At 36.9% G+C, this 27434-nt stretch overlaps 1 protein-coding gene across 9 annotated transcripts in view; it reads right to left on the bottom strand.

Moving 5' to 3' along the window:
* The window catches only part of LOC126923762 (FERM domain-containing protein 5), a 70079-nt gene extending 42830 nt beyond the window's left edge, over positions 1-27249 (bottom strand). For 6 of the 9 annotated variants that reach the window (XR_007713311.1, XM_050737542.1, XM_050737554.1 and 3 more), the window contains exons 1-5: positions 26867-27248; positions 13108-13212; positions 10498-10540; positions 7159-7335; positions 616-827 (exon numbers count right to left, since the gene is read on the bottom strand). Coding sequence is in view for 8 of the 9 variants with exons in the window: in XM_050737542.1 (XP_050593499.1) it covers positions 616-827; positions 7159-7335; positions 10498-10540; positions 13108-13212; positions 26867-26962 (633 nt within the window). In the remaining variant the exon portion in view is untranslated. Of the gene's footprint in view, positions 1-615; positions 828-7158; positions 7336-10497; positions 10541-13107; positions 13213-26866 lie in introns of those variants that run through there. The other 3 variants (XM_050737593.1, XM_050737604.1, XM_050737583.1) reach the window with 3 other exon arrangements.
* Between the last annotated feature and the right edge of the window lie 185 nt (positions 27250-27434).

The raw sequence follows: 27434 nt of genomic DNA, 5'->3' as shown, positions 1-27434 counted from the left end.
TACACAGTCTCTATCTTTAGAATAGTCGACATTTTTTTACCGAGTTTCTGCCCTTAGACTAGTCGCGTACTTAACGTATCAGTGTAACTAGGTTTTAGATAAAGTTGTTGGAGTGAGTTGTGATTTATGTGTGTTAATTCAGTGTGTATTCCATTGTGATTGCTGAATTCATAATAAAGTTTAATAAAAGCAAAATCGACAGTTGCGTTACGACTCAGCTATTTTATTTTATCATCCAACCCTCAAGTTTATGTCACATCAGCCTCGTCTTTATCTGTTATATACCTCATAAAAGATAGCGGATGAAAGGAAGTTTAACCGCAGGCGGTAGAAAAAGATCTAATCTAATCTGATCCGATCTGATCTAATTTAATGCGAAAGTTGTATATATGTGGACAAGTTGTATATCTAGACGAACAAATTCCTTAACAACTTTAAACTTTCTTTCGTCTACTGCCGTATGCGTGTATTTGTTGACCGAATAGATACCAATGAGTCTCCTTCGCTTCCTATCGATTACAATTAAAGAATAAAGTTTAAAAATTACGAGGATAAGATGCGTTACACAGGAAGACACAATTGGAAGGAAAAGATTATTTTTCATTCTGGTCTTACCTTGACAGGGTGTGGGTCAACGGCATACGTGTCCAATTGCGACGCTAATCTAAGAAAGTGAGTTTCCGCTTGCTCCGGGGTGAATCCCTTCAATTCTGTTTGATGCAGTTTCATAGCTTTCTCCTCGATAGCTTCCGTTTGTTTAAGCAGTAATTTGTGCTCGGAAATGTAATTTCCTTCGTGTAGTTTAGGATCATAATCTCCTATTTCACCTAAAATCACAAATTATCGTTAAAACGTTTAGTTCACAGACTGTGTTTACTTATGTAACTATTGTAACGTCATAAGATACGTAAGGAGATAATTCGATAATACGCCAGCTATCGCACCAGTGGTTTTCACGAAAAAAAAGCATCGGAAGTAAAATTATCGCTACGTACTTCAAGCTTCGGAATACGACACGCTTGGGATGTCCGAGCAACAATGATGAACGAAGAACTTGAGAAGCGAAAACTAAACACGATAACGTCCGGACGAATGGCCAGCGATCGGGCAAGTGCTTGGCTATGTATCCGGAAAGGCGACTTTCCCAGAATTGCTGCACATTATCCGCATCGAGAGTGAGAGAAGTAGACAGTGCGAACGAGACGGATTAGAAATTCGTATTTTTCTTTCGTTCCTTCGTATCATTTCGATCGTGCGGATCTCGATAATCCGACAAAGGTTACCTCGCGATAGTACGATAAAAAATACAAAAATTATTTTCCTTATTCCAGTAATTCGATTACGTCGACGTGGATCATAGATAACGCCGAAGCCTATCTCGAGTCAGCAATTCCAGCAACTGATGGGAATAAATCGTGGCCACGTATGCAGACGCTACTGTAATAACTTTTTTAGCTGCTCTATACTATAGTATGTACTCTGATTTAGGTATCTTATACAATTTGGAATATCACGTGGGTTCTGTAGATTTTCGTACTTGACAATTTTCCACGAATGCATAAAAATCCGCAGCCTAGTTACGAGTGACTTCCGATAACACTATCAGGGAGAAGACGAAGGATTTCCCCGGCAGTAATTCGCAAGGGGTCCCGGGGCACTCCTACCAATCGTCAGGACGACCACCGTGAAGGTTTTAGCCGGAACGAATCCGGCATTACCCGACGCACTTTTCCCGGAGGGCGCGGGGCGCCTATGAAGGTTTTCCCCCACGAAAAAGAATCTAGTTACAAGTATCGCTTAATCTTATTATTATATCTTAGTGTGTCCGGAGAGAAAGTATCGTTGGAATTTTCGAATTGTACGTATCGTCGTGACAGGATCGGCGAGAGTCCCGTCGTCGGTCATCGATGATTCAACAGTGGGGACATTCGCTACTCTTCCTCGTAAGTCTGTTGGTCAACATTCATACAATATATATAGAATATATCGCTTGTTTCTAATTCTTCAGGCAAACCTGAGGAACAGCACGTTTACGAAACGTTGGCGCAAGGTACAACGTATAACACGATCGATCCGGGGAAAGCTCTGAATCTGGAGTACGCGTAATACTTCACGTTCGGTAACGAATAATAAAAAGTTTCAGTGTTCCTACAAGCCAAAATTTTTTCTTTTTTAATTTACAAGTACTTTACAATCAATTCTCGCATTGAGAATTTTGAGTAAGTTTCTCTGGCGTGGCGCAGTGACATGGCTAATTATTTATAATAAGTTTATTTCTAGCTGAATCTAGTGCTTGGGTCTAACTTCTAACCCTCTACAAAAAATAGTAAATAAGAAATAAAAAAAAAGCAGATAATTGTAATCCATTCCCATGGTATTTACATATTCCATAGTAAAATAAATATTTTATTTATACCGAACTTGAGAGCATACAAACAAAATAGTAATATGTACACTGAACGACATTTTCAGATATTTTCAGAGTATAAAGCTCGTAGAAATATTTTGTTCTTTTCTTATTTGTTCGAATCTATTTAAAGAATTGACCAATTTTGATTCGTATAGATTCTTGCACACAGAAAAATTTATTTCAAATTAAATATCAATGTAAGAAAGGCTGTCCTGCGGGACATGGTTAACCAACTAGAAAGCGATGCTGTGTGCAAAGATAGATGAAAAATGTAGAATAAAGCTTTTCGTCCGAAGTTTGGTTCTCGGGAAAGTCGAGTTTGAGAATTTACCAAGTATACTTGAACGTGGCTAATTTCCAAGGCTAATTCATGGAAATTTATCATGCGTGTATACTAGATCAATTTTTAACTAATCATCCTCAGATTTTACTTGTTGAAGATGAAATCTTACGCGGAAAAGTGACATCGCACGTTTTTATTTATTTTCACGTGTAGAGTAACCTCCTACCGATTGGTCGCTCATACCCAGTTGGGAAATTTACTGAACCTTTTTACTTTACAATCAATTCTCGCATTGGGAATTTTGAGTAAGTTTCTCTGGCGTGGCGCAGTGACATGGATAATTATTTATAATAAGTTTATTTCTAGCTGAATCTAGTGCTTGGGTCTAACGGATGATGTTTTCTTGGCCTGCGGATCTGCTCCGACGTATTAAGTAATTTAGTAATTAGGGGGTTTCCATATTTGTTAACTCTTTTGATATATCTATTACTACATTTGGTTATTTCTTCTTTGACTGTGGATACATTGAGGTCGCGATGTATTGCTTCGTTGGTAACATACCAGAGTGCATCTAGTAGAGATCTTAGCGTTTTCGATTGGAAGCGTTGAAGTATTTCAATGTTGGAATTACTTGCTGTCCCTCATAGTTGGATTCCGTAGGTCCAGACAGGTTTTATTATGGTCTTATAGAGTGTAATTTTGCTCTGCGTGATTAGGTTGGAACGTCGGCCAATGAGCCAGTAGAATTTTTTAAGTTTAGCCTTGAGTTGCTTCGATTTGTCTATGATGTTTTGTTTCCATGTTAATCTGCTGTCCAGAGTCATGCCCAGGTATCTGACTGAATCCTTGTTAGGAATTGTTATACTGTTAATGGTCACCTGAGGGCAGGTTTGTTTTCGCAGCGTGAAGGTTACATGTGTGGATTTGTTTTCGTTAATTTTGAAGCCCCATTTGTAAAACCACTTTTCCGTAGAGTCGGGACATCGCTGGAGAGTGGAGGAACAAGCCAAAATGAAATGAAAAAGACTGTGACGCACTGTGATTCTCAAACCTAATGTCACCAACCTTGTAGAGAAGAAAGCTACGACACACACGTCACGACGAGCATATACTTTGCAAAAAGAACTTTTTGTTTCATGCGTCCGCGAATGTGTGTAATTTCATACTTTGTCTCTCTGTGTCTCGGTCTGTTTTCACGCGTTCTTTGAATTTCCCCGTAGCTTTTCCACGATCAAGAACGCTCTTACGTTTCGCTTCAAGTTCTAGTAAGTTCTTGAATTTTCTTCGATTATCGTTCTTAAAACATTCCTATATAAATCGTTGATTTATACGATCATTGGCTTTCTTGATCTTTGAGTCTTTCATCGCCTGAACGAAATCTCACGAACCAAAGACGCGTGTGACATACAGAGCGACACGGAAATACGTGGTCAAACTTTGCTACCGCATTCCGGTCTTACTAAAGATTAAAAAAGATCGTATAAACATAGATGCGGAAGCTTTTGCTTCCCGAGATATAAACGCTTTTTGCCTACGACGGGGCTAAAATTCACTTAACACGTTGACTGCCACGACACCCGTATTCGGGTGACAGCAAAGTTTCCGGTAGGGTCGCGTCACCCATATTCGGGTGTCGCTTATTTGACTACTTGCGAAGGATCGTCGTAGGTATTTGAAAAGACATTCCATAATAATAAAACTGTTGAATCGTTATAAAAGTAATACGAAAATGGTTTATTAAAAAATTATTTAGAATGTAAAACTTTGAAGCATTCTATACATAGCTGAGACTGATCGAGACAATTTGGACAATAAATTGCTGTTTCCTTCAAATTCTTTTGTGCCTTTGTTCGGTCCATTCGACGTCTTTAGTTTGCATACGCGTGTAATGCTTCTTCCGGAATCATTTTTCTGACTCGGTCGAAGACAAGGATTTCTTGTATTTTCAGACAACCCTAATAATTTTGCAACTAATAATTGTCTAAATATTCTAATATTTATATTCTTCGTTGTTGCAATTTTGTAAAATTATTAAAAACGATTTTATCACGAGCGACGATAATCCGGTTTTTCAGCGGATATCCAAAGTGTGAACGTAGTACACGTTATTGTGAAAATCAAAGTTTTACGATGCTCTCGTAAATAAAAATTCAAAGCAATTAAATTATTGGAATATCGGCAGGATTACGATCGGATATAGAATTAGTCGAAATATCGATCGTAAGAGACAACTGAAAGTCATGCTTTAGCCGCAAGGCAACACGAATAACAGATAAACGAATAAAACGTCCTACTTAGTTTCAATTGCAACTATCACTTTGCATCGCTGTTTCATCCTATGCCGAATCGGTCAGGTTGGAAGCAACAAGTCGCGAACGTGCGAGCAGTGTGACAAAAATATGCAGTGGGTGATAGCTCTATCTACTATAAATTATCGAAAATCGATACTTGAAACTTGAAAGTTACAGAGCATCTAAAAATAAGATAATCAAATTATAGAGCAAGACCGTAATAAAATTTGTCTGGACCTACGGAATCCAACTATGGGGAACAGCAAGTAATTCCAACATTGAAATACTCCAACGCTTCCAATCGAAAACGCTAAGATCCCTAATAAATGCACCCTGGTATATTACCAACGAAACGATCCACCGCGACCTCAAGATACCCACAGTCAAAGAAGAAATATACAAGTTCAGAAGCAGATATAACGCAAGAGTCAACAACCACCACGACCCATTAGTCACCCAACTACTTGACACGACGGACCAGATCCGCAGACTAAAAAGAAAATACCCTTTAGATTAAATCCTTAGATCCTACTAGAACCAACAATATAAACTATTATAAACCATGTCATTGTATCACGCTAAATGAAGTTACTGAAAATTCTCAACGAGAATTGATTGTAAATTTTCTAACAAATAAAAAAAAAAATATTATAGAGCATCTTAAATACAATTTTGTCGCATCTGCATCGTGCTTTGTTGAAAGCACGCCTAGATTATATTCTTCTCTAAATTTTTGCTGAACCGAAACTACACAGAGCGAGTCGTATTTTTCGCTCATAATTTTCTCACAGCCCTATCCTTACTTCTTCGCTTCTTTAAATACGATTAGGAAAGTGTGCGTAGGATTTGGAAACCTTGGGAAAATTTGGGATATTTGGAATATTAATTGGAAAATTTTATGGACAGAGTATGCAAAATATTGGAAGTGAAATACTAGTTATAAATGTTAATAGGTATAATGAATTGCTATTCAAGTTCTACTTCGATACTTGTACGGTATAAGAAATAAATTTGCATAAAAATCCACAGTCCAATAATTATTAAAACGTATTACCATTTCATTTAATAGATGTTCTCTAACTTATAAGTGTAAGAAAATGAAACGTTATCGTAACGTTCCTAAACATGTACATTTGAATATTTAAATATGCAATGAAGCATATGTAACGTAATACAGTCCGACATAAGCTACTAGTATTATATGTACACGAATCTAGTACGACAAAATTTTACAGTAACATACTATAAAATAAATACGTAACAAAGATCCATGTAACAGAGAATTCTGTTTCCAAGCAAAAGAAACACAAAAGGTCTTATAGTTTATTTAATGCAATTTACAGACAGCTGTAATTTATACAAATGTTAATTTATCGCTCTGTTCCCGTTGTTTTCAGTTTGAATATTCCCCCTTATAAGAAATGAGTACCAAACGAAAATAACATTTCAGATGAATCGTGTACGACAAAGTTTGACCGTAACATACTATAAAATAAATACGTAACAAAGATCCATGTAACAGAGAATTCTGTTTCCAAGCAAAAGAAACACAAACGGTCTTACAGTTTATTTAATGCAATTTACTTAAAAACTGCTGTAACTTATACAAATGTTAATTTATCGCTCTGTTCCCGTTGTTTTCAGTTTGAATATTCCTCCTTACAAGAAACGAGTACCAAACGGAAGTGACATTTCCAGATGAATCGTTTTGTAAGTTACATTGTTCACAACGTTACGATGTTCCAACGACACTCTTCCGTGACTTAATTCATCCTTGTTCCATCGAAAGATCTAAATCGACGGCTAGGACACAGCCGTAACGATACGTTTTATTCCAGTATTTATTAGAACGAAGTCGCAAGTAATTAATGACGACAATGACCAACAAGTTGTTTGTGAAGAAAAATATATATTTCGAGCGAAAACTTCTTAACCAGAGCTGTCTTAATTCGATGTGCTACAAACTCTTCTTCCATAAATCTCAAACACCTAACACGCTTCTTGTTTTCAACGTTACATCGCTAGAACCATACTATTTCTATACCGTCAAACTCATTTTCAAGCAGAATCAGCTATAGACCATTCTGCCGGTTGGTATTCAGATATTCGCGTCAAAATCACTCGATAATAACTTTTTATTTAATAAAGTCGTATCGAATATAAGATCTACTCACTTTGCACGATGCATGCGGCGAGCAGCGCTGCTTCACCCGGACTGCAATATAGTCGGCCATGAAGAAGGTCTCTCTTAAGCTGCTGGTAAACCTGATACCTAGTTATTTCTTCTTTCAACCTCAGAGGATCCGGTGGATAAAATTTCACACGAAAACTGAACAGAATCGGATCCATGTCTAGAACATATTCGCAATAAAGAGAACGTATTTTACTTGTTATATACTAAAAAAAGAATCGTCGTTGTTAATAAATTTTGCCCCTATGAAATAACTGCAGTATACAGATCTGACTTTCAAATCACAGACTTTTCTAGCATTTTCGTCGCCTTTCGCTATTCCGTTATCTTGTTTAACAAAATTATGCATTGACGACTATGGTTAATTTCAACAAACTACTATTATGCATTCGTTTATTACAGGAAGACAAATTAGATAACTGCAAATCGCAATAATTGCGAAATTCTTACGCAAGAGTCTTTGTTATTGTAATTTTTCCGCACGAGTATTCCTCTTTAACGCGTTAGTTGGTTAGTTTCCCGAGAAAAAATGCCGTGTTACGCGATTTCTTATTGTACGAAATAAAAGATCAGTGGAAAAATGACGCCTTGGTTCCAACAATCGACAAGTGTATAATATTTTTTTCAACGAGAAAAACATGCTTTTTTCAGAATAAGCTTCATGGAGCCGTGGTTAGCGTGGCTTCTAAACGACTCTTACTATATATACAGGGTGGTTGGTAACTGGCGGTACAAGCGGAAAAGGGGTGATTCTACGCGAAAAAAGAAGTCGAAAATATAGAATAAAAATTGTTCGTTTGAGGCTTTGTTTTCAAGAAAATCGACTTTGAACTTTCGCTCGGTACGCGTGTACTTTATGGCGTGGAGCCATATTAAATCAATTGTCTATTCTGAAGAAATCACAAGATGCGAGCAATTAAAAGAAAAGATTATTGTAGCCTTTCATACTTTAAAACGATCGAATACGTTAGAAAGTGTTCATAGAAATTTAATTAGAGGAGCAGAGGTATGTGTTCGGCAGAATGGGCAACATTTTCAGCAATTTTTGTAATAATAAACTTTATGATTACTTCATATTATTTCATTATGTATTCCTAATTTTCCGTTACGGCAAAAACAAACTTAAACTGCGATAATATCCATCGAGACAACGATCTACAGTGAGATCCGTTGTAACGAGACGTGATAAAATGCACGCGTACCGAGCGAAAATTCACAGTCGATTTTCTCGAAAACAAAGCCTCAAACGAAAAATTTTTATTCTATATTTTCGACTTCTTTTTTCGCGTAGAATCACCCCCTTTCCGCTTGTACCACCAGTTACCAACCACCCTGTATATGCTATATTATATAATAATCTTTTTATAGAGTCGAACGATTTACGGAGATTTCAATGTCACGTTCCTTTTTTAGATCGTTGCATTTCTTCATCCATAGTAAAATAGAAGGTATTTGCACGATTTCAACGACCTTTAGCACAAGCAATGGCATCCGTTTCACACATCGATGCAACGTCGAAATCATCGCGCAACTAAAGCTCGTGCACATCCGCATCGATCGTACCACGTGCTCTAACGAGCCTACAGCTGCGTCTCGTAATATTGCGCCTATATTAGTCGTTGTACTTGGTTATACGTAGGCGTTTGTAAAGCCTAAGAATGCGAAGAAAGCAAAAAGCGAAATGGCGAGGAACACGAATAATAATAAACATTGGTAAGAAACCAGAGACCACGTACGTCAAGTGGTGTTATATCGTTCGAGTAGTTCTCTTTGCCATTAAAAATATTTGTTATAAATATTCCAATTATTTAACACGTCGATTAGATGGTATACGGTCAAACAGCATATTCATATTAAAAAAAGGATTATGCTTGATTAGGTTTCATAAACCACCGATTAATATTTCATGTAAAAAGAACAAACTTTGGAAAAAATTTTATCGTCGTTTTATAATGCGTGCAAAAGACGTTTTTTCATTATTAATACACCATGTTAATCGTGAATCGTGAAACGAATAATTATTATAGGAAAGGTGGAACTAGTCTGATTGCCAAAAGTCGGAATCGGCATGATAGGCATGATCGCCACGTTAACCCCTGTTTTCCGGTTGAATACCTCGCATATTACGAAAGTAAGATGCGTTAAAAATTAATTAATCAATTAATCAGTTAGTTGATTAATTAGGTAGATCGAACGTTAGTCTGACATTAGCGGGCATAGCGTATAGAGAATTCTCGTCGAGCATAAATTTCCGCATGATATAAGATTCCGCAAATGCGCATAAACGATAATACAATTTGCTCCGATATTATTTACCGATGAGATAAGTTTTACGAATTATGGAAAGTAAATGCGGCTAATATACGATATTGGTTTGTGGTAAATCCACGGATATTATCAATTAACGAAACTGATGAAACAAGTTAATAATCAACGACGATAATCGGTATATATTTCATTAACGGAACGCTTACTGGCATAAAATACGAAAATTTTATACGGGACAGCCTTGGCAGGTTACTAGAAGATGGCAACGTTATACACCTATGTAGAGAGTAAAAGTTGATATCGCGAAAAAAAAATATTTGAGATATTTTAAAAGAGCCAAAAAGGATGAGCGAGCGAGAAGGAGAGAGAGAGAGAGAGAGAGAGAGACAGACAGACAGACAGACAGACAGACAGAGAGAGAGAGAGAGACTATGGTAAATTGTCAAATGAAATTTCTTTCTTTCCTAAGACCAAATTCTTCTGTTTATTTGGACGAATAGGAGTAATACGATACGTATTAGGTCACTAGAGAGTTTGAAAGTTTCATGTGACATCGACCCACGACGATCGACTACAGAAAGAAGAAAAAACACAGCAATCGAAACCTTGGCCACAGCTGTGCATTGTTATACACGATCGAATTTACGTGCTATCTCTTGCAGAAATTCTCGTATCGAAACCTTGCAGAGCTTATTTCGCTCCGCTTAATTCATTTAATTCCTAAAATATGTATTTTCAGATCAGTCTACAGGAATCTATTTTTAATTTCATTTCTCATATTTGAATTTCTTCTCGCGCGTGACTCTGTTTACGTAACTTCAATTATTTATCGAAATCAAATCGTGTTTGACAAATACCAGCATTTTGCGAATAAATTACGTGCAAAACATTTAGTCTAACGATATATCTTTCGCTAATATTTTTGCTATATTTTAACAGTGTGGAAAAATTATGGTACTAAAATATTAAGAATTTTTACAAGACACGCAATAAAACATTTAAGTAACAATCACCTTAAACATTCAAGCAATGCAATAGAGTTCCAAGTACTAACCTTTTACTTGCTTAATCGCTGTTTTTGCCAGATCTAACCAATGCTGAAACAGATTCATTTAATACGGTTAATTAAATATTATTTGTCACATGAGTTGTTTCATTTTAGTAATATTAAATACAAATCAAATATAATTCTACGATCTAACAAGTGATTAACGAATGAATTTTCAACGTCCAATTTTTGTTCGATTATTGGCAAATACGAATAACAAAATTGTTATTATTGTGTCACGTATTAGCAACTACATATATCTTTGTAAATACGTATTTTCTCGTATACGTAATTGACGGGAAATCAAGACTACTTGGCGATGAGTTATCGTATGTACAGGACTCGATCGTATTCCATAAATACGAACTTGGCAAAAGACAGCGCGAGTGAAAGAGGTCCGAAAGAGGTCGAGACTCGATGAGAAAACAACATAGCGGTCAGAGAATGTTGACGCAGCGACGCAACTTCTTATCGACTAGAGCTGTTACCGATGTGATTCCTGTGAGCCTTCTCTCACCAAAAACAACACCACAGGCGATACAATTTGCAGCATATTTGCTTATTTAGCGACATTCGTTTATTAACTTATTTTCTCCCTCTATTATACATTTATCCGTATATACGTTTAAACGTGATTTAAACTATGTCGCGTTTGGTCTGACTTTAATCAGGAAAATTTTACCAACGTGCCAATGAAATTTTTATTAACAGAGATTTGAAGTAACAAGATTTCACGCAGCCCTGCGACCCTCTCGAACGTCCGAGGTTCCAAAGTGTCAGGTCACGGGGACAGGGACAAAATGTCCTCCAAAATTTATCTCGTATCGCGTTGTGGCTATGGAAGAAAACAACCGCAACGTATTGTGATATTTCTACAATACCAGAATACGTTGTAGCCATTTTCCTTGTAATCCGTTGTAACCAATCACGGCACGAATTTCGCGCGTTACGACATATTTCTCTTCTCTCGTCAGACATTGGACAGCAATGTTTTTTTCTTAGATAAATCAGTTTCGCATCGCTATATGTAATAAACGGGAGTATAAATAACTCGTTCTATTTTTAAGACGCAGAAAAATATTTGAAAGAAAAGTTGTTTGATTCCGAGAGAATTATTACGCGATGCAGAATATTTTCTTCCTGGATGGACGTGTTTACGATGTATTTTTGAACATCTGCGATCGTAATCCTTCGATCAAAATGAATTCGAATCTCACGGTCGTTCAAGGTCGCTCAAAGTCACAAACGTAACGACGAGCGAAAAATAAAAATTGGTTCTAAATGTTTCTGAAGAAAATGTATTCTCGGCTTTATCGACGATCGTTCGATCGATGGCTGATTCACCTGGTCTCTATCACGTGCTTATCACGACCTTTGTCGTTGAACGTGATTCGTGAGGTATTTCGGATTTTTACATGAAATTAATAATCTCACTTTTTCATTTAAAACATCTCACGAATTATCGAATTTTACGTTCTCTCTCCCTCTCTTTCCCTCCCCTAAAATAATTTTTTTAGAAATATCACTGCTAGATGCACGAACGAGTAAATCCTGTGATCAAATGAATTGAACTGATTAGCAGAACGACGATATAAAATTCACTCGTCTAAAAATAAGACAAAAATTATTTAGAATCGCATATAATACTCGTATGGTGCGCACGTTATGTCAATTGTATAAATAGGTCATCCTTATACGCGCAAGAAGATAAAAATACTGGTTTGTAATTTTTTGAGCTATGACGCACTGTTCTGAAAAATCCGGAGAAATAACTTTTTTAGTCAAAATATTTCCTTATGGGATAGAAGAAGAAAAATCAAGTAGGAACTGCAAATCCTATTTAGGTGAATAACTACCCTAATAGTTAAGGGAATAAGGGGCTAAAATATTATCGAAATGCCTGTTCTAGGAAGCTCTTTCCATTCGCTTATCGCGAGTTTAATTTAGTTTAGGGACATTTTTACCTTGCTTATTCGACTATGTTCCTTTCAAGTTGAGCCGACAATTAGTTTTCCAGATATAGTAGGTGGAAAATGTAAAAATTCCTATTAAAGCGTCAGCTCGTCTGGTTCCATGCACGGACAGTTTACGTCAGTCTGGTAATTTGGAAGATCGTTGCCAGAGGCTTTGTAAACTGGTCGCGATCAATTTCAACTTGGATTTTCCAAATATTTTCCGGTATCGTAAATAGTATCGTAAATAATATCGTAGACATTCGAAGAGATCGATTTAAATGGACACCAAATACGAATGTCGTGATAATTTATACGAAAATAGAGTCCCTACCTGCCAAGACAGTAACGCGTTTGCGTAAGAGTTTACGAGCTTTGTACAATAAAATTTTAACAACTCTTTTAACGAATTTTTCATACTAGTTACGCGCTACTAATACACCAGGAATGCAATTTGCATGTTAAAATAAAGAAAGAAGTTTGAAAATCCTATGTTTGGAAAATAAAAAAGTTAAGATATTGTTGGAAGAGAAGCGACATATTTTGCACATTGATCGGACCATTGGTAACATAGATGTAATATCAAAGATAAGCTTTCGAGGCTGGCATTTGCAAAATTAAATCGATAGAGAAGAATCTAGGAAAAAAACATGGTTAAGCTTACCCTTTGCCTACAATGATCCATGTAACGAAGCCCAAAATAATCCGTTTCCAGGATATTGAGTTGCTTGCATACATATTCGAGAATATACCTTCCTTTGTCCTGAGGCTGCAACAATAAGAAAAGAAAAGAGATTGCGACTAATTTGAATATGGAAGCTTCTTACATACTATGTAACTGTTTCTTTAAATCATGTGTATGTCATAAATGCATATCGCGTGCATTCTATTTCCTTCCTTCTAATTAAAATTTCTCTAAATCCCACAATTATGTTAATTATAATTTAAATACAAATTAATCGGAACGTAGAGCGAATAGAAAAATAAAAGTACCATATTAGCAACGTTACTGCGTCACAACATGTATAATCAGCCGAAATAGAACCTCGAATATCACGTATAACTTTACCTTATTTGAAACAATATTCTGTATTTCTATATGTACGCTAATGTATAATTAAATGTAATTAGATATTACCAAAACTATTACAGTCTATGTAAAAGCTCGAATTTGCCGAATTTAACGCGAACGGTATTCTCCTGTTCCTAAGACGTGTGAAAGACGAAAGCAACGAAAACACAAGAATGCCGCTTCGCGTCTTTCTTTCGTAAGTTAAATTTCACAAATTAAAGTTAGAATATCTGCAAAAGGATAATTTCCATCATATAATGCCACCCCCGCCTTCGAATCGAATAACTTTTGTAACAATAATTTTTTCATAACTTTAATTTCTCCTTGGATATTCTACAGTTTCCAATTAAACGAAACTTGTCCTTCTCGTCTTTCCTGTTTCGAGTCTACTATCCCAAGGAAACGAACCGAAACATTCACGAAACATCGGAACAAAGCGTAACCGTACTACTCTATCTAGCGTACGTTGCAGGAAAGAGGACAAGCAAGGTTATGATTTACCGTCACGCGTTTTTATATCCTTTTGTTTGTATATACAATATATCACACTTTCGACTAATACCTTTACGTTTGTGTTTACTTTACGATTACGTCGAGTCCATGTATTCCTTGCGCTTTAGATTAGCTTTAAGTTTGGTCTTAACCCAATATTAAAAGTACTTACAATGTTGTTCGCGACAATTTTTTGAAATAATATTTTGACAAAAATCGTAAAAGTTGTCAGAAATGCCAACCAGACTACTCGCCATTACCAAAAGCATCTTTCTTCAGAAATCAAGTTTCTTTCACGTTATAATATTGATTAGTTTTTGGATAAGAACCAAAAAATCTTGAACCGATGATATTTCAATTCTAGCTTTAACCTACTTCGATTTCATCGCACAGAGCCAACGAATTTTTATACGATTTTTTCCATGCATCGTGTTTGGCGTATGTTCACTTTGTTCTTTCTCTAATCATTCCAGCTGTAAACAAAAGCTTCCAAATGGGAAGTCGGTCAGTGCGGAATTCTTCGGTAAAGTTTGGGTATATTTTTTCCAATATCTTGCCGTCAATGCTTCGCCGCACCTGCTTTGCTCGTACGTTGTAAGCTCAATGAACCATACGTTTAAAGTTTTGATTAACCAAGTAAACATTTTCGTTGGGTAGACGATTAATGGGATAAACTTGTCGTTACTAGCGGCAACTAAATTTCCATTACAGTAGTTCTCTTCTACGACGGTACAAATGGTATAAATAGGAAAGTATTTGTTGAAAATGACAACGTGAGTTCGTGCTCGCCATCTATATGCAGATGCATTAGTTACAAGAAAAAATAACTAGAAGATAGTTCTAGATACAATCGATAGATTTAATCGATAGGTTTAAGATATTCTTTTGTTTTTATCCCTAATCCATGTAAAAATGTGCAATAAAGGTTTTTTTGGCTCAGAACGGTGTGATAGATTTATCCATAGAATATAATAATAGCTATTGTGATCCTATCTCTGAATAAAGACATAACAGTTTCGAATACTATTAGAAATGTATTACGTATATATATGTCGAGTTCTCATTAAGGTTAGGGGCGTGTAACGAATCTTCATTTGGATTAGCCATTGTTGTTATGCAATAGAGATGATATTTGCTGGTACAAATATGATTATTACAGAATTTGACAAGTAATCGTGATGATTAGATACTCGAGATGCTAATGACAATGATCTTAGGTTCAATAACGAATCCACGATCAACGGGACAGCAAATGTACTTTCTTCCAAAGTCTAAGTCGAATTCAACTTGTCCACAATTCAAGTGTAACTCAACTTACTCCTCTTAATCCAAGTGGAGCTGTACTTATATACTTTTCTCTGTACCTTTCTATACCCCTGGGTTCAAAAAATGTTCGCTTATATTATATTGGTCGAGGGGTTACCGATAAAATGCCAATCGTCTTTGTTAGACGGTTCCACGTTGCGGCGACATTGTTTCTGCCCGGAGTTTGATTATTAATACGATATGTGTGTGTCTTGCGATATTGATACTTCGAGGCAAAACCACACGTGGCTTGATTTGTCCTCGAGCACGTGTGCCGCTACAACTATATTTTTAAGGAGAGCTATACAGCTACTCCATACTTCTGTTAAGTAAAAACGTCCATCCCGTAACCGTGGCTACGTTTAGCGACCAGTTGTGTCACATCGAGCCTAAGCCTACTGCCATAAATCTCGGGCAAACATAATCGGGTTAAATCATAAGCAACTACTTCTAAGTTTTATTATTTAAGTACAACTATAATAAAAGTCTAGGCTAAAGTATCGGGGACCTTCCCAAAAATTCCAAAAGAAAGGGCCCTGATGTCCTTTTATCTCCGACATATATATCTATACTATCTAATAGAGCTATTGTCATTATATTGGTTAAATTTCAAACGAACGTGAAAATGTATAAAGAGGTGAGGTGTATAGGTCGTGATAGGTGCGGAAACCTAATGCTGGTGTGTGGAGGCCGGCTGAGATAGGTTCTGCTGCGGGTATAGATGTCGCTAATGGGGTACCGCTGTTTTTCTTCCATTTTTGATGCGTGGAAGAAAGATCGGACTCCGGTCGCCGGGATTCGAACCCGGGTCCCGAAACGTTCGTAACCTAAGACGTTAACCACTGCGCTGCCGTTGTCTGGTATTAGTTTGTTTCGAGTGGTGGTATTTGTGCTGTCGAATACCGCCACAGAGGATAAAAAATGTTTTCTGAAATTATAACTTTGCAAAAATAATCAAAGCAAAAAGTAAGACTTTAACGCTAATCGTATGTTCGAAACTATTATTTACACTGTATACTACTTTTTCACGAACAATAAGCCTACATTTGCGATAAATGTATCATAACATAATAAAAAAAAAAAAAAAAAAAAAAAAAAAAAAAAAAAAAAAAAAAAAAAAAAAAAAAAAAAAAAAAAAAAACAAGTGTCGAAACACTTTCGTCAGTCACTCTGCATTCACACCTGTATCTAGTCAAATGTTCTAAGCAATTTTAAAACATATATGCAAATCGCGACCTATACGAGCGAATGTCAAACGACGAACTATCTCGATTGAGCGTCGTATGAAAAGGTCGAGTAAAAATGATTCCCTCTATCGGAGGCGAATAACGCGGCATAACAAGGCCTTCGTTTAAACGATCCAACTGCATCTTTCGTTGCATGGAAATAATGCACCGTGTTCTCTCGATAGTAGGTATACGACCGAATTTCTAAAGTTCTTCGTCTAATTGTACAGCGAAATAGAAATTGAGATACATACGCCTTATGGCTAAAGACGCACGTCAATAAGATGTACACTTTTACCGTGAGCCAGATCTATGACACATCAGCATACACGTTCCATGCGCTGGTGGCAGCCAAATAAGTGCAAATACGCATGATACAAAAATACTTTGATAATTGGAAAATTGACCTCGTTCTATTCTCGAAAAAGACAACAAATAACGGAAATACCGAGAAATTATTGGCTGCAAGGTGACATTCCATCGATAACAATATGCAGCCGTAATTTGAAACCGTTTCGAATAATGAATTTACACGCTCTGTTTCGCCATTGACGATCAGTGGATAAACGGACAACAACGACGTTTGTTTGCTAACGATGTAGCGAATTTGGCAGCTATGATTAAACAGTTCAATGCACGTACGTACAAATAACTCTGTTCTGAAATATGGAATAATAGTAATAATCAACACAGTAGCAGTAATGGAAAATGTACTACACGAGTAAAGGAAGAATATATTATAACCTGGTAAGCAAAAACTTGTCGCACGATTTTTAAATTGGCAATTTGTTAGGCACGAGTCTAACAAATATCTAAATCAATATGGAATTATACAGAATCAGTATGGATTAACCATTTGAACGCTTTAACACGTTGGTCACCCTGTCACCCATATCTATGTGACGGGTATACTTCCGTGGGGGCCCCGTTACCAAAGTATGAATGACGCTCTTCTTGTTCGAGGTAATTATACATTATACCATACTTTTTATTAATTTATATTCTGGATAAAATATTACATTATGCTATATCGCATGGTATTTGTTAAAACGTTCCAAACACGTTTGGGGTGATTTTGGGCACTTCGAGCTATAGTCGTAGACTCCGTCATCGCTACTTTCCTCTCTTTCAAATATATTTTCACCCTGTTTACTGAACATTTTGAGGATAAAAAATCACCGATGTACGTCTCATAAATATTCTTCTCGACTAAATGAAAGATCTGAGATATCCGCCATGAGATCCCTCGGAATACTCTAGCTGCAAAGCTTATCGCTTTCTCCATTTCAGAACTAAATAATCTTTTCTTTGCGATGAATCGAAGGCGATAAACGATGAATTCCCGCTTGTCGCTCTATTTACGTTCTGCGTACCGGCGGTCGGATTTGGGCTCCGCAGGAAACTTAGGAGAATCACGCTGGGCGACCAACGTGTTAATCGCAGAAAGAGTTTCGCAGCTTTCAGTCGCTAATACGACAGCTTGTATCAATTTTGTCATATTTGCCCTCGTCTGTTTCTCGAAAAATTAGGACGATTTTTAATTATATTTCGCGCCTCGTTCTCGCAACTCCTTCTTACAGCCTAGATGTAGCGACCTTTAGAGCGAGTGAAAAAATTGCTGTTTTACGCGTTCGCATTCCCTTTTGTTCGTGTCCTTAGGTGTAGCACGTGCGTAGAATGAGATTACGGGTTACAGTTTCAGCAAAGTTCTCGAACAAGGCGGAGCGAAAGCAGCGGAAACGGCTGGAAAGCGCAAAGGACTGCAGGCAGAACTGCAGAACTGAAAAGATTAAGAAAGAAAATAAAGGAAAGGGGCGAGAGAGAGTTGATTTGTTGGAAGAAGCGGTGAACGGAGAAACACGTGGCCTGGCAGAGAGGAGCGGAGCTCAGAATGGAGCGAAAAATTGACCAGCCAGTGGTCGGAGAAACGCGAATGAGCCGAAGTGGGTATATTGAAATAGCAAATCCCAGGTTTAGTTTGGAAATTTCATTATGAGCCTAAAGAGTTTACACGAGTGATAAGACGCACAAAGGTTTCATTAACGTGTTTGCACCGATGGTAGAACGAAATGGCAAGCTAAACTAGAAGACAATGGCGAATATTAAATAAGGTGAAAGAAAACTGTTGTCCTGTGAACGGGCGAATGTTTGGATGGTTAAAAGAAGAAACGACGATCCGAATAAGGTGAGGCTCGAAGGTCCTTGACATCTCGATCCACTGTTCGCTCATGCCGTTAAGTTAAGCAGGAATTATTGGCTACGTGTAAGAATTTTTAGACGCGCCTCGATCGAGTGCCGAGATTAAGGGCATTTTGAGGGAAAATGCGAATAAAAAGAGACGACTGCGTGGCAAATGTCCAACGATCAGCCTCGACGCCCTTGGACTGCTTACCTAATTAATCTATCGATGCTCGAGGAAGAGAGCATAGATGGAACAATGTCGCTGATAGATGCGGCAAAATTGGTTGGTAGAAATTATGCTACGTATAGTTGGACCGAGACGAGAAAGTTGTTCATTGTAGCAGGATTATCGGGAGAGTTTGAAGGTTTCGCGGTTTCTTTTCCTATCATCAAACGGCAATAGATGAATTTTTCTTCGGTTCAGATTTTCAGACGAAAATAAACGAAACGAAGACGACAGAAATAATTACGGAGAAGAAACCGAATCAGTTGAACTCTAAATATCGTTTATTCCAGGAGTTTGTAAAGGAGAAATCAAGCAGACCCATCGAATGTTTCCGCATTTTCTTCAGGCCCACGCGGCAAATTCACCCACCCATCCTACAGGCTCTGGATCGGACAAAGTTCATGTTGAAGTGGTCACCACTTCTAAGAAAACTCTACATCTGGTCTTTTTAGTTTTCTCAAGCACTGAAGCCATCGACAGCCTTGACAAAAGACTAGGACGAAGACAGACCATAAACAGTAGACAGGAGACGTTGGCTTTGGGGTTTTCAGTTGTAGGGTAACACTGCTAGTGTCACGACCGGCATACTTCAAATCCGATGGACCGATGATGGAGATAGAGATGTGGCGGCCTTGGCGACAATGTATATCGCCGAAGTGCCTAATGAGTCATCTGTATCCTAACGGTCCTTCCACCGAATGTCCTAGAAGTGTGACAACGGTCACGTACGCCTACAGGGTAGTGGGGATATTAAGGGATGACAAACAAAGAAGAAACAGATGTTACCGAAAGTCAAATTGTAAGAGCTTCAGTCTTGGAAAGTCACGGCTGGAGCTCAGAACAAAATCGCAGTCAGTGTAAATTCAGAAATAAATTCTCTCGTTTTTTTTTTGTTATCTTAATTTTTTCTTTTCGTTCGAGCCTCCTGCTTTTTATTTTACGTGACACTAGCGTGCGGATCTGGACCAGCTCAAATTATATTCCTACTTGTAATTACATTTCTGTATTAAAACATATTTTCTGCCTTACAATTTATCCACGCGTTTCTCTGTTTATACATCAAATAACCTCAACAGTTCAGACAGCAAACTACGAGCAAACTTCGTACGAGCAACGTATCGCTGGCACGTTCAAAGACTATTCAAACGAGTGGAAAGAGATGACTGCAGGATAATTTGGATTGAATTGTATTACTGGCTATGCGATTAACTTTCGCCAGAAACTGAGACAAAATGAAGTTAAGTTCAATGGCACGACAGAAACAATATAAAGGAGCAATTATGGGATTCTTGATATGTAGCAGCAGGCTCACGAAGGAAAGAACAGGAGGAAAACGATAGATGCTAACTGCAAAGCTAAGATCTTGAACTTGGAAACTAATCAACAAGTCCTTGGCAACTAATAGCGAGAAAATGAACACGTAACACACAAGGCACCTATAGGATGAAATAGAACAAACACCGCAATTAATTGGATAAATATGCAAAATTAACGGTCGGTTACGCAATAAAGAAATAGTCAGGCACGAACCTAGCGCACAGACCTGCCATACTCCCCATACTCAAACTTCGATTCTACGAATACACGAAAGAAGTTACCTATACAACGATATGACGATAATAATAGAATATAGTAACGAAAACACACGAATAGCTGTATATAACATTTTTGATATATTTTAACGCGTGCATTCATCCCTCGTACGTATGGACGTACACGTTCACGAACCATCCTGCATAGAGCAAAAGTAGCAGTATCGTACCGTTAGCGATATCCGTCACAGACATTACACGTCACAGCCTTGCGTATACAACTTACAACTACTAGATTTATCGCACATCCGCTCACGCATACAAAATTATAAGTACGACAATGGCAAGAAAATTATTGTAGCGACGAATAGGCATAAATTTGGCGTGTCTCGTTCATGCCTATTGTGGCTAGAACGAGATCCTCTGAACAGAAAATTATAGTCGTAACAGTAACGATTCGATTACATGGAGCGATTTGGTTTTGATTACGTATCGCACACTAAGACGGTTTCGCCAATGAATTTTCCACAAAGATAAATAACAAAAGAGTGACAATAAAATAACAAATACATATCACGTAAAACATAGCTTCCCTTGCGAACTTATCCGCCTGATGGTTCGAATATTGTACGTAGAGAGCAGAGAACGTTTACTTAAAAAGACAAAGTGGACTGTATCGAGCGAAGAAGCGATTCTGGCTACGAGCGGCCACTTTGGCTTCGAGTACCACTGTTGGCGTCGGCGTCGGCATCTCGCCGCCCGCCCCTGGCACAATTTTCCTTTCTGCCTGGACGCTTGCTTACAATTATTCCTGAAATTCAATAACGAACAACGAATAAATCTTGCCACGTTATTCGTTGTTCGAATAAAACTCTGGTTGCTGGATGCGAAACAGAAAAAGGGCATCGGTCGTTTTCACTCGTCCAAGAAATTTGCGTGGAAAGCGACACAACTCGAAAAAGTATATTTTCCGAAAAAAACGAAAAACTGCTTCAAAATCGAATTTACGAATCGATTTAAGGACAAGAAGAACAACGCTCGTGATACAGGCGTTCTTTTCTTTCGCTTTACGTTGTTGGACCTTAACCTTGGAGGACCACCCTTCTTCTAGTTAGGACTACGTTCTATTGATCAAATTACGAAGGTTACCATAATTGGTCGAGCAACGTCTTTACAACGTTTTCACAGCGATAATTGCGAAAATCGCGTTTCTTCAGCTGTGTCGCTTTCCATGCAACGGTGCGATATCTTGCAGCAATCGCGACGGGGAAAAATATAACGACACGTTGGATACCATCGCGTATTTGATATATTCAGGACGACGAACGGGCAAATCAGACAGCAAAACTAACAGTTGGAAGCTAACACCAGGGAACGTAATAAAATTATTTGCTATGTCACGTACAATGTAAAAAATTATTTAAATACTTTCGTAAAAAAGCATTCTATAGAGATATATTCCCAAACACGATTGATCGAACAGCCCAGTGGTCGATTAGCGGAATTAGGATCGGCCACGCAGCACTCACTCATTTATATCTACCGACCAACCATGAATCTCCTAGCTGCGAACAATGCAAGTATCGTTCTCTATCAAAAATATTACACCGCAGTGGAAAAGCTACGATCACGAGAAACCACTAAACTGCCTAATGATACATCCAAGTTGTTGCATTCTAGCCAGAATCTGTTGGATTTCCTTCGACTCCTGACATCTACGAAATTGTATCTGAAATTACAGACTGTTAGCCATGCTGCGTTGCAAGCGAAGCTCCGCTGTTGAAATAAATAAATAAGAATTATACGTATAACAATCACATTTGCGCGTGAAATTAGATTCAAGAGTCGAATATGCCAATGCTCGAGGCTATAGAACGATAAAACAAGGCTTTCCCAAACGATCGTTACCACTGAAGCGTATGCGATAGTTACCAGTGACGTCGGTCGAGTGTAACATACCAATTTTCATGAAACTTTACCAACACACAATATCAATACATAGCACACAATAATAGAGAAAAATATTCCAATCGCCTACAGTTATTACTAGAGGCAGAGCAATGCTGTAAACGAACAGTAAATGAATAAACTGAAAATACGGATGAGTCAAAACGTACACGATACGATGAATACAATGATAGCACGGAGTGAGTATAGGCTGGTTGGTTTGTACGGCGTCCAAATCCAAATCCAATCGCGAGAAAGAAAAATCTAACGAGCCCACGATAATCGTCACCGATCAAATCACTGTTCTTTTCGATGGTTAGAACGGGTTTCCACTACATTTTCACAGCCTACCGTTTACCTATTACCCTTCTTTCAGATAAGCGATGAGAAAAAGAAAGTTTAGTACCTTTACGTTTTATACTGTATCGTACGTTTAACGAAGAATTCAGTGGAGATTTACGAGAAATCGCCGTAAGTATACCTGCGAAAGCAGAAACTTGAAATTTCTCAGATTTAAAAGCATCTTCATATTACATTTGGAATCGTGTAATATTATTGTTACCTTTAATAACAAGATCCATATAATACGTAATATCTCTACCGTATGAAACATAAATAATTAACATTTTTATATGATAATTACATGTCACGCGTTTTACATGTACGACAATAAGAAACATTTGCTGAATTACGAGAGCAAGAAAAATATTTCGAATCAACGTCTAGTCTAAAAGATCTGCCATATTGAAAACAAAATAACGGTTGGTAACATTGCTTACAAAGTGTTAGTAACATCGTATAATACATTCATAAGTGACCTTCACACACAAAATATTTTCTTCTTTACTGTACAAACAGTTGCTCGCACTAATATTCCCACCATTATCCTCGTATCTGTGGCTTTGTAATAGAAGGGACGATTTAGGTATCGTGTTACTTATTTTACGAGTATACGAACGACCTGTTGTACCCTGAGAGCGCAAAATAATTCCTTTCTAATAATATGTATTATAGTTGATTTTTAACAACAAATTATCTTATTTTCTTACGTTTTTCAATGAAATCTCTTAGAAATTCTAGGAAACAATTCCGATTGCGAAATATATTATATTTCGTATAATTATTTTATATAATTAGCGCCAAAAGAAAGAGACATCGATATTTTCATAATACGCCGAAATGGCAACACTGTAATACTATAATAGTTCTGATAAAAGACAACTTGCAATTTCTATCATAGGGCAATGAGTAAAATTTGTCGCGAAATTGCACGATAAGGATATAAAGAAGAAGATCGCATCGAGTTTAAGACACATAGAGGATAAAACATCTACTCTTAGCGAGAAATTGTTTACGTATTTTCAATATGTACATCTACAACAAATAATTGGTATTCTCGTAGAATAATCTGTTCAGCGTGTTCCCTTTCACGAATTTTATCCTGCAAGAGTTACAAGTTAATTAAACGAATTGCTTAAAAATTACAAATTTTTCTCGAATCGTGTAACCTTAGCTATCGGGTATAAAAAGTCCGGACAGATATACGGCGAAATGTGTTAACCGGAGCCATATTTGCTTCCTTCCCTCCTGCTTCCATCCTATCTGCTTTTTTATACGAAATCTCTCTCGAAAACTATGAACGATATGGAAATATATGTTATACGTTATATGTTAACACGACGTCAACTAATATCTCGCTAGTTTGGAAACGCGCTGGACTGAATGTCAGCTAGAAAAATATGTACACAGGAGGTTTCAAAGGCGTTGCAAGATCAACTATACAAGATTATGGCACGTCCACCTCGATATCGAGCAAACCGTTCGTCCGAAACATTTTTTCATATCGTTCGTGTTTTTCTAGATACTTCAGTGGTCCGAGACAGACTAGACAGACGCTGTATGTCGAGAAACTCGACGATAATATTTTATTAAATAATTTACGATTACCGCTTGACATAACGTTAGCGGTCAGTTTAGAAGAACCAACTTCATCTCATGTACAATTTAGAAGTTGAGCAGCCCGAAAACAAACAGTTTGCAAAATAGATTTTATTTCTGCGTGTCACGATGTTTCATTAGCAGAGTAATGATAAACAGAAATATCATTGCAGATCGTTTCGATGTAATTAATTACATCCTGTCAGAGATAAACAAGTGGCCGGATACTTCACAATGATACCGTATTTCTGCCATTAATAATAAATAATTATATCTTGCGATTTTCATAGAAGAGAAGACACAACGTTGTCGAATTGTTCAAATAGGCTGTATCATTGCTTTATCGACTATATTCTGTACGATATGTTGATATAAATATATATACGATGAGTCTCGTCATCAAAAGTATATATATACACATGTATACACTCTTTAAACATAATAAATCATAATAAGAATGTTAGCTCCATGAATTTTCTTGATACATGAATGAAGAAAAAAAGAAGAAAACAAAGATAAAATAGAGCGTTAGAAATATTACGTACACCTGTTATATCTGTATGAAATCACAAAAATAGTAGCCTCAACATCGAAGTAATATCTTGTAGATAATACGTAAGCATCAATAACGTCCTGTCTCCTTGTAGTTGGAAAAATTAAACGTTACGTCGATGTAATTTTGTTCCAATATCTTTTCCAGTTAAACAGTGTAATTTATTTAATTGCTTCTTTAGGAATTCACGTTAATAATAATTGCATCGATATACAAGTAGAATAATTTTCTGACAAAGTGCGTTTTCAGTTTCTTTGATAAGCTAGTAATAAAAAGCTCGATAGATGTACGTAGATTTTTGTGATTGATCGTATAGATTGTAATATATAGAAGGAATGTCGTATTTCCATTACGTCAAACATAATAAATAACAAAAATGTGTTTGCCGAATGCTCGTCTAACAAATACACAAGCGCGAAAATACAGACATCTAAACAACTCGTATTACTTGCTTTATGTATAATTAAATATTAGCCAACGTAGTAATGATGAAAAAATAAGTTAATTAAGTTACAAAGTGTTTGAAACTTACATACGTAGAATACATTTGCAAACAAATATACTCAGTGTTAGTGATGATCAAATGTAATTAGGTTCATAAATTAATATATGTACATATTTAATTTTATTCGTAATATTTAGACTATATTGCTTTCAAATATATATATCGTGTATAAAAGGTGAAAAAAAGATAAAAGAATCTTAAAAACAATATGAAATGTTAAATTTGTAAGTTTAAGTTATAAGCACGGTAAGTTTAATTATAGTTATAAAAACGATCAGAATTACTCGACGATACCCGTTCAACGTTTAATTTTCTTACAGTATATTCTTTTTTTAATGTTTGATGAAAGTAACATTTTATCTTTAATCCATAGTCGAATTAAAAATACATAAATACTTCATTCACACATTTATCATTCTTCTATATTTGCTAATAAGTTGTTGGAAATTATGAAAACATTAAAAATGTTTCGGACAACATCTATTTGAAATATACATACAACTTCCTTGAATGACCGTCTCATATGCATACATTCTTTCTTATTACTCACAATGTAGGATAATAAAGCAAAAATGAAAAAATGCAGTGGCAATTTATATCAAAGAATCTAATGCCAAAAATATACGTATGTAGTTATTAAAGTAGTATTTTATAATATTGTAACGTTCTTGTCGATACGCGTGCACGTGGTCTTGCGGCCCAAGAAAACCATCGATACTATTGTATACGTGTGTACCTATATACATACATACGCACATATACAAGTTACCTACACGGTAGACAGTACGAGTGAAATATCAATGTAAATACGTTTCGTAATTCGAGTGGGTTGTCACTCGGGAATATACCGTAACCGTACCGAAACTACATTCAGTTTACTGAAAAATTACATAATATAATGAAATCTTGGGCTTAAAATGTTATAACCGACAAGATCGAAAATGTCATCGCCCCGCAATAAAGAATCCTTTAACAGCAAGATATGACATCTTCGTTTAATTATACTACTATACTGCTATGATTTTATCAAATGACTATATAGGATACAAAAGGCATTGTTGATTACAGGTGTACGAGTTTATAAAGGATAAGTACGAAACCGCTAAATCTCTCGCATAATTAAAAAATTGTTTTTCATCGAGTCAGCTCGTCAAGTCGTGATTAACAGGAAAAAGAATTTTTGAATGAACAAGCGGTTGTAGCGGTCATTTTCTGGGATCGATCGAAATGCTTGTTTCGCTGGAATCGAGACACTGGCCTCTATGGAAAATCTTTTCGACTCTTTACATACGTATATTTTAGGCGTTCTCAAACCGGTAAAAACTCTTGGCTTGTTTGAAGCTGAACGATCGTTACCGGCAACAAGGAAGAAAAGGGGTAAAAGCGTGTGTACAAGCATCGTCAATAGTTGACAAGTGTATGGTGACTAGTTAACCAGTATCTCACCTGAAAGTCGCAGTGGATAATTTCGGCGTCGTCTAGAAGTCGAATAGTGGCGCGATGCACCACCGTAACGTCACTTTTACTACCAAATTTCAACATTTCTGCCCTCAAGTCGCCACCCGAATTATCCCCCCGACCCTCATCGTCTCCTGCCCCACAGCACCACACACTGCCAGCTAATTACTTTCGATTCACGTTATTCTTGCCGTAAATGATTATAACTGTCGCTGACAAGCGACTTTTCAGTAATTTTTTCGTCAAGTCGATATAACGCACGATGACACTACGCAACGAACGACACATAATCGTAGTAGAATAGCAAACTTTCTGTCAACCGGTCCCGTCTTCTGACCTACTGTTGCAATGATGCCATGTTTTCAACTCACGTAACAAACCCAATGTTGCCGTTCGGAAATACACCAATTGCGTAATACGATTGGTCCATAGCTAGACTGTGGCGGGAATTTAAAAAATCAAATCACGAATAACCGGCGTTTGCGTTCTTTTAATTATGTTTATAAATAGAACAATTTATCCAACGCGTGTTAACGAATATACTATTCTTTTTCAT

This window comes from Bombus affinis, chromosome 2 (assembly GCF_024516045.1).
Source record: "Bombus affinis isolate iyBomAffi1 chromosome 2, iyBomAffi1.2, whole genome shotgun sequence".
Classification (NCBI taxonomy): domain Eukaryota; kingdom Metazoa; phylum Arthropoda; class Insecta; order Hymenoptera; family Apidae; genus Bombus; species Bombus affinis.
The sequence above is the reverse complement of the archived record's forward strand: the minus strand, read 5'-3'. Positions and strand labels throughout refer to the sequence as shown.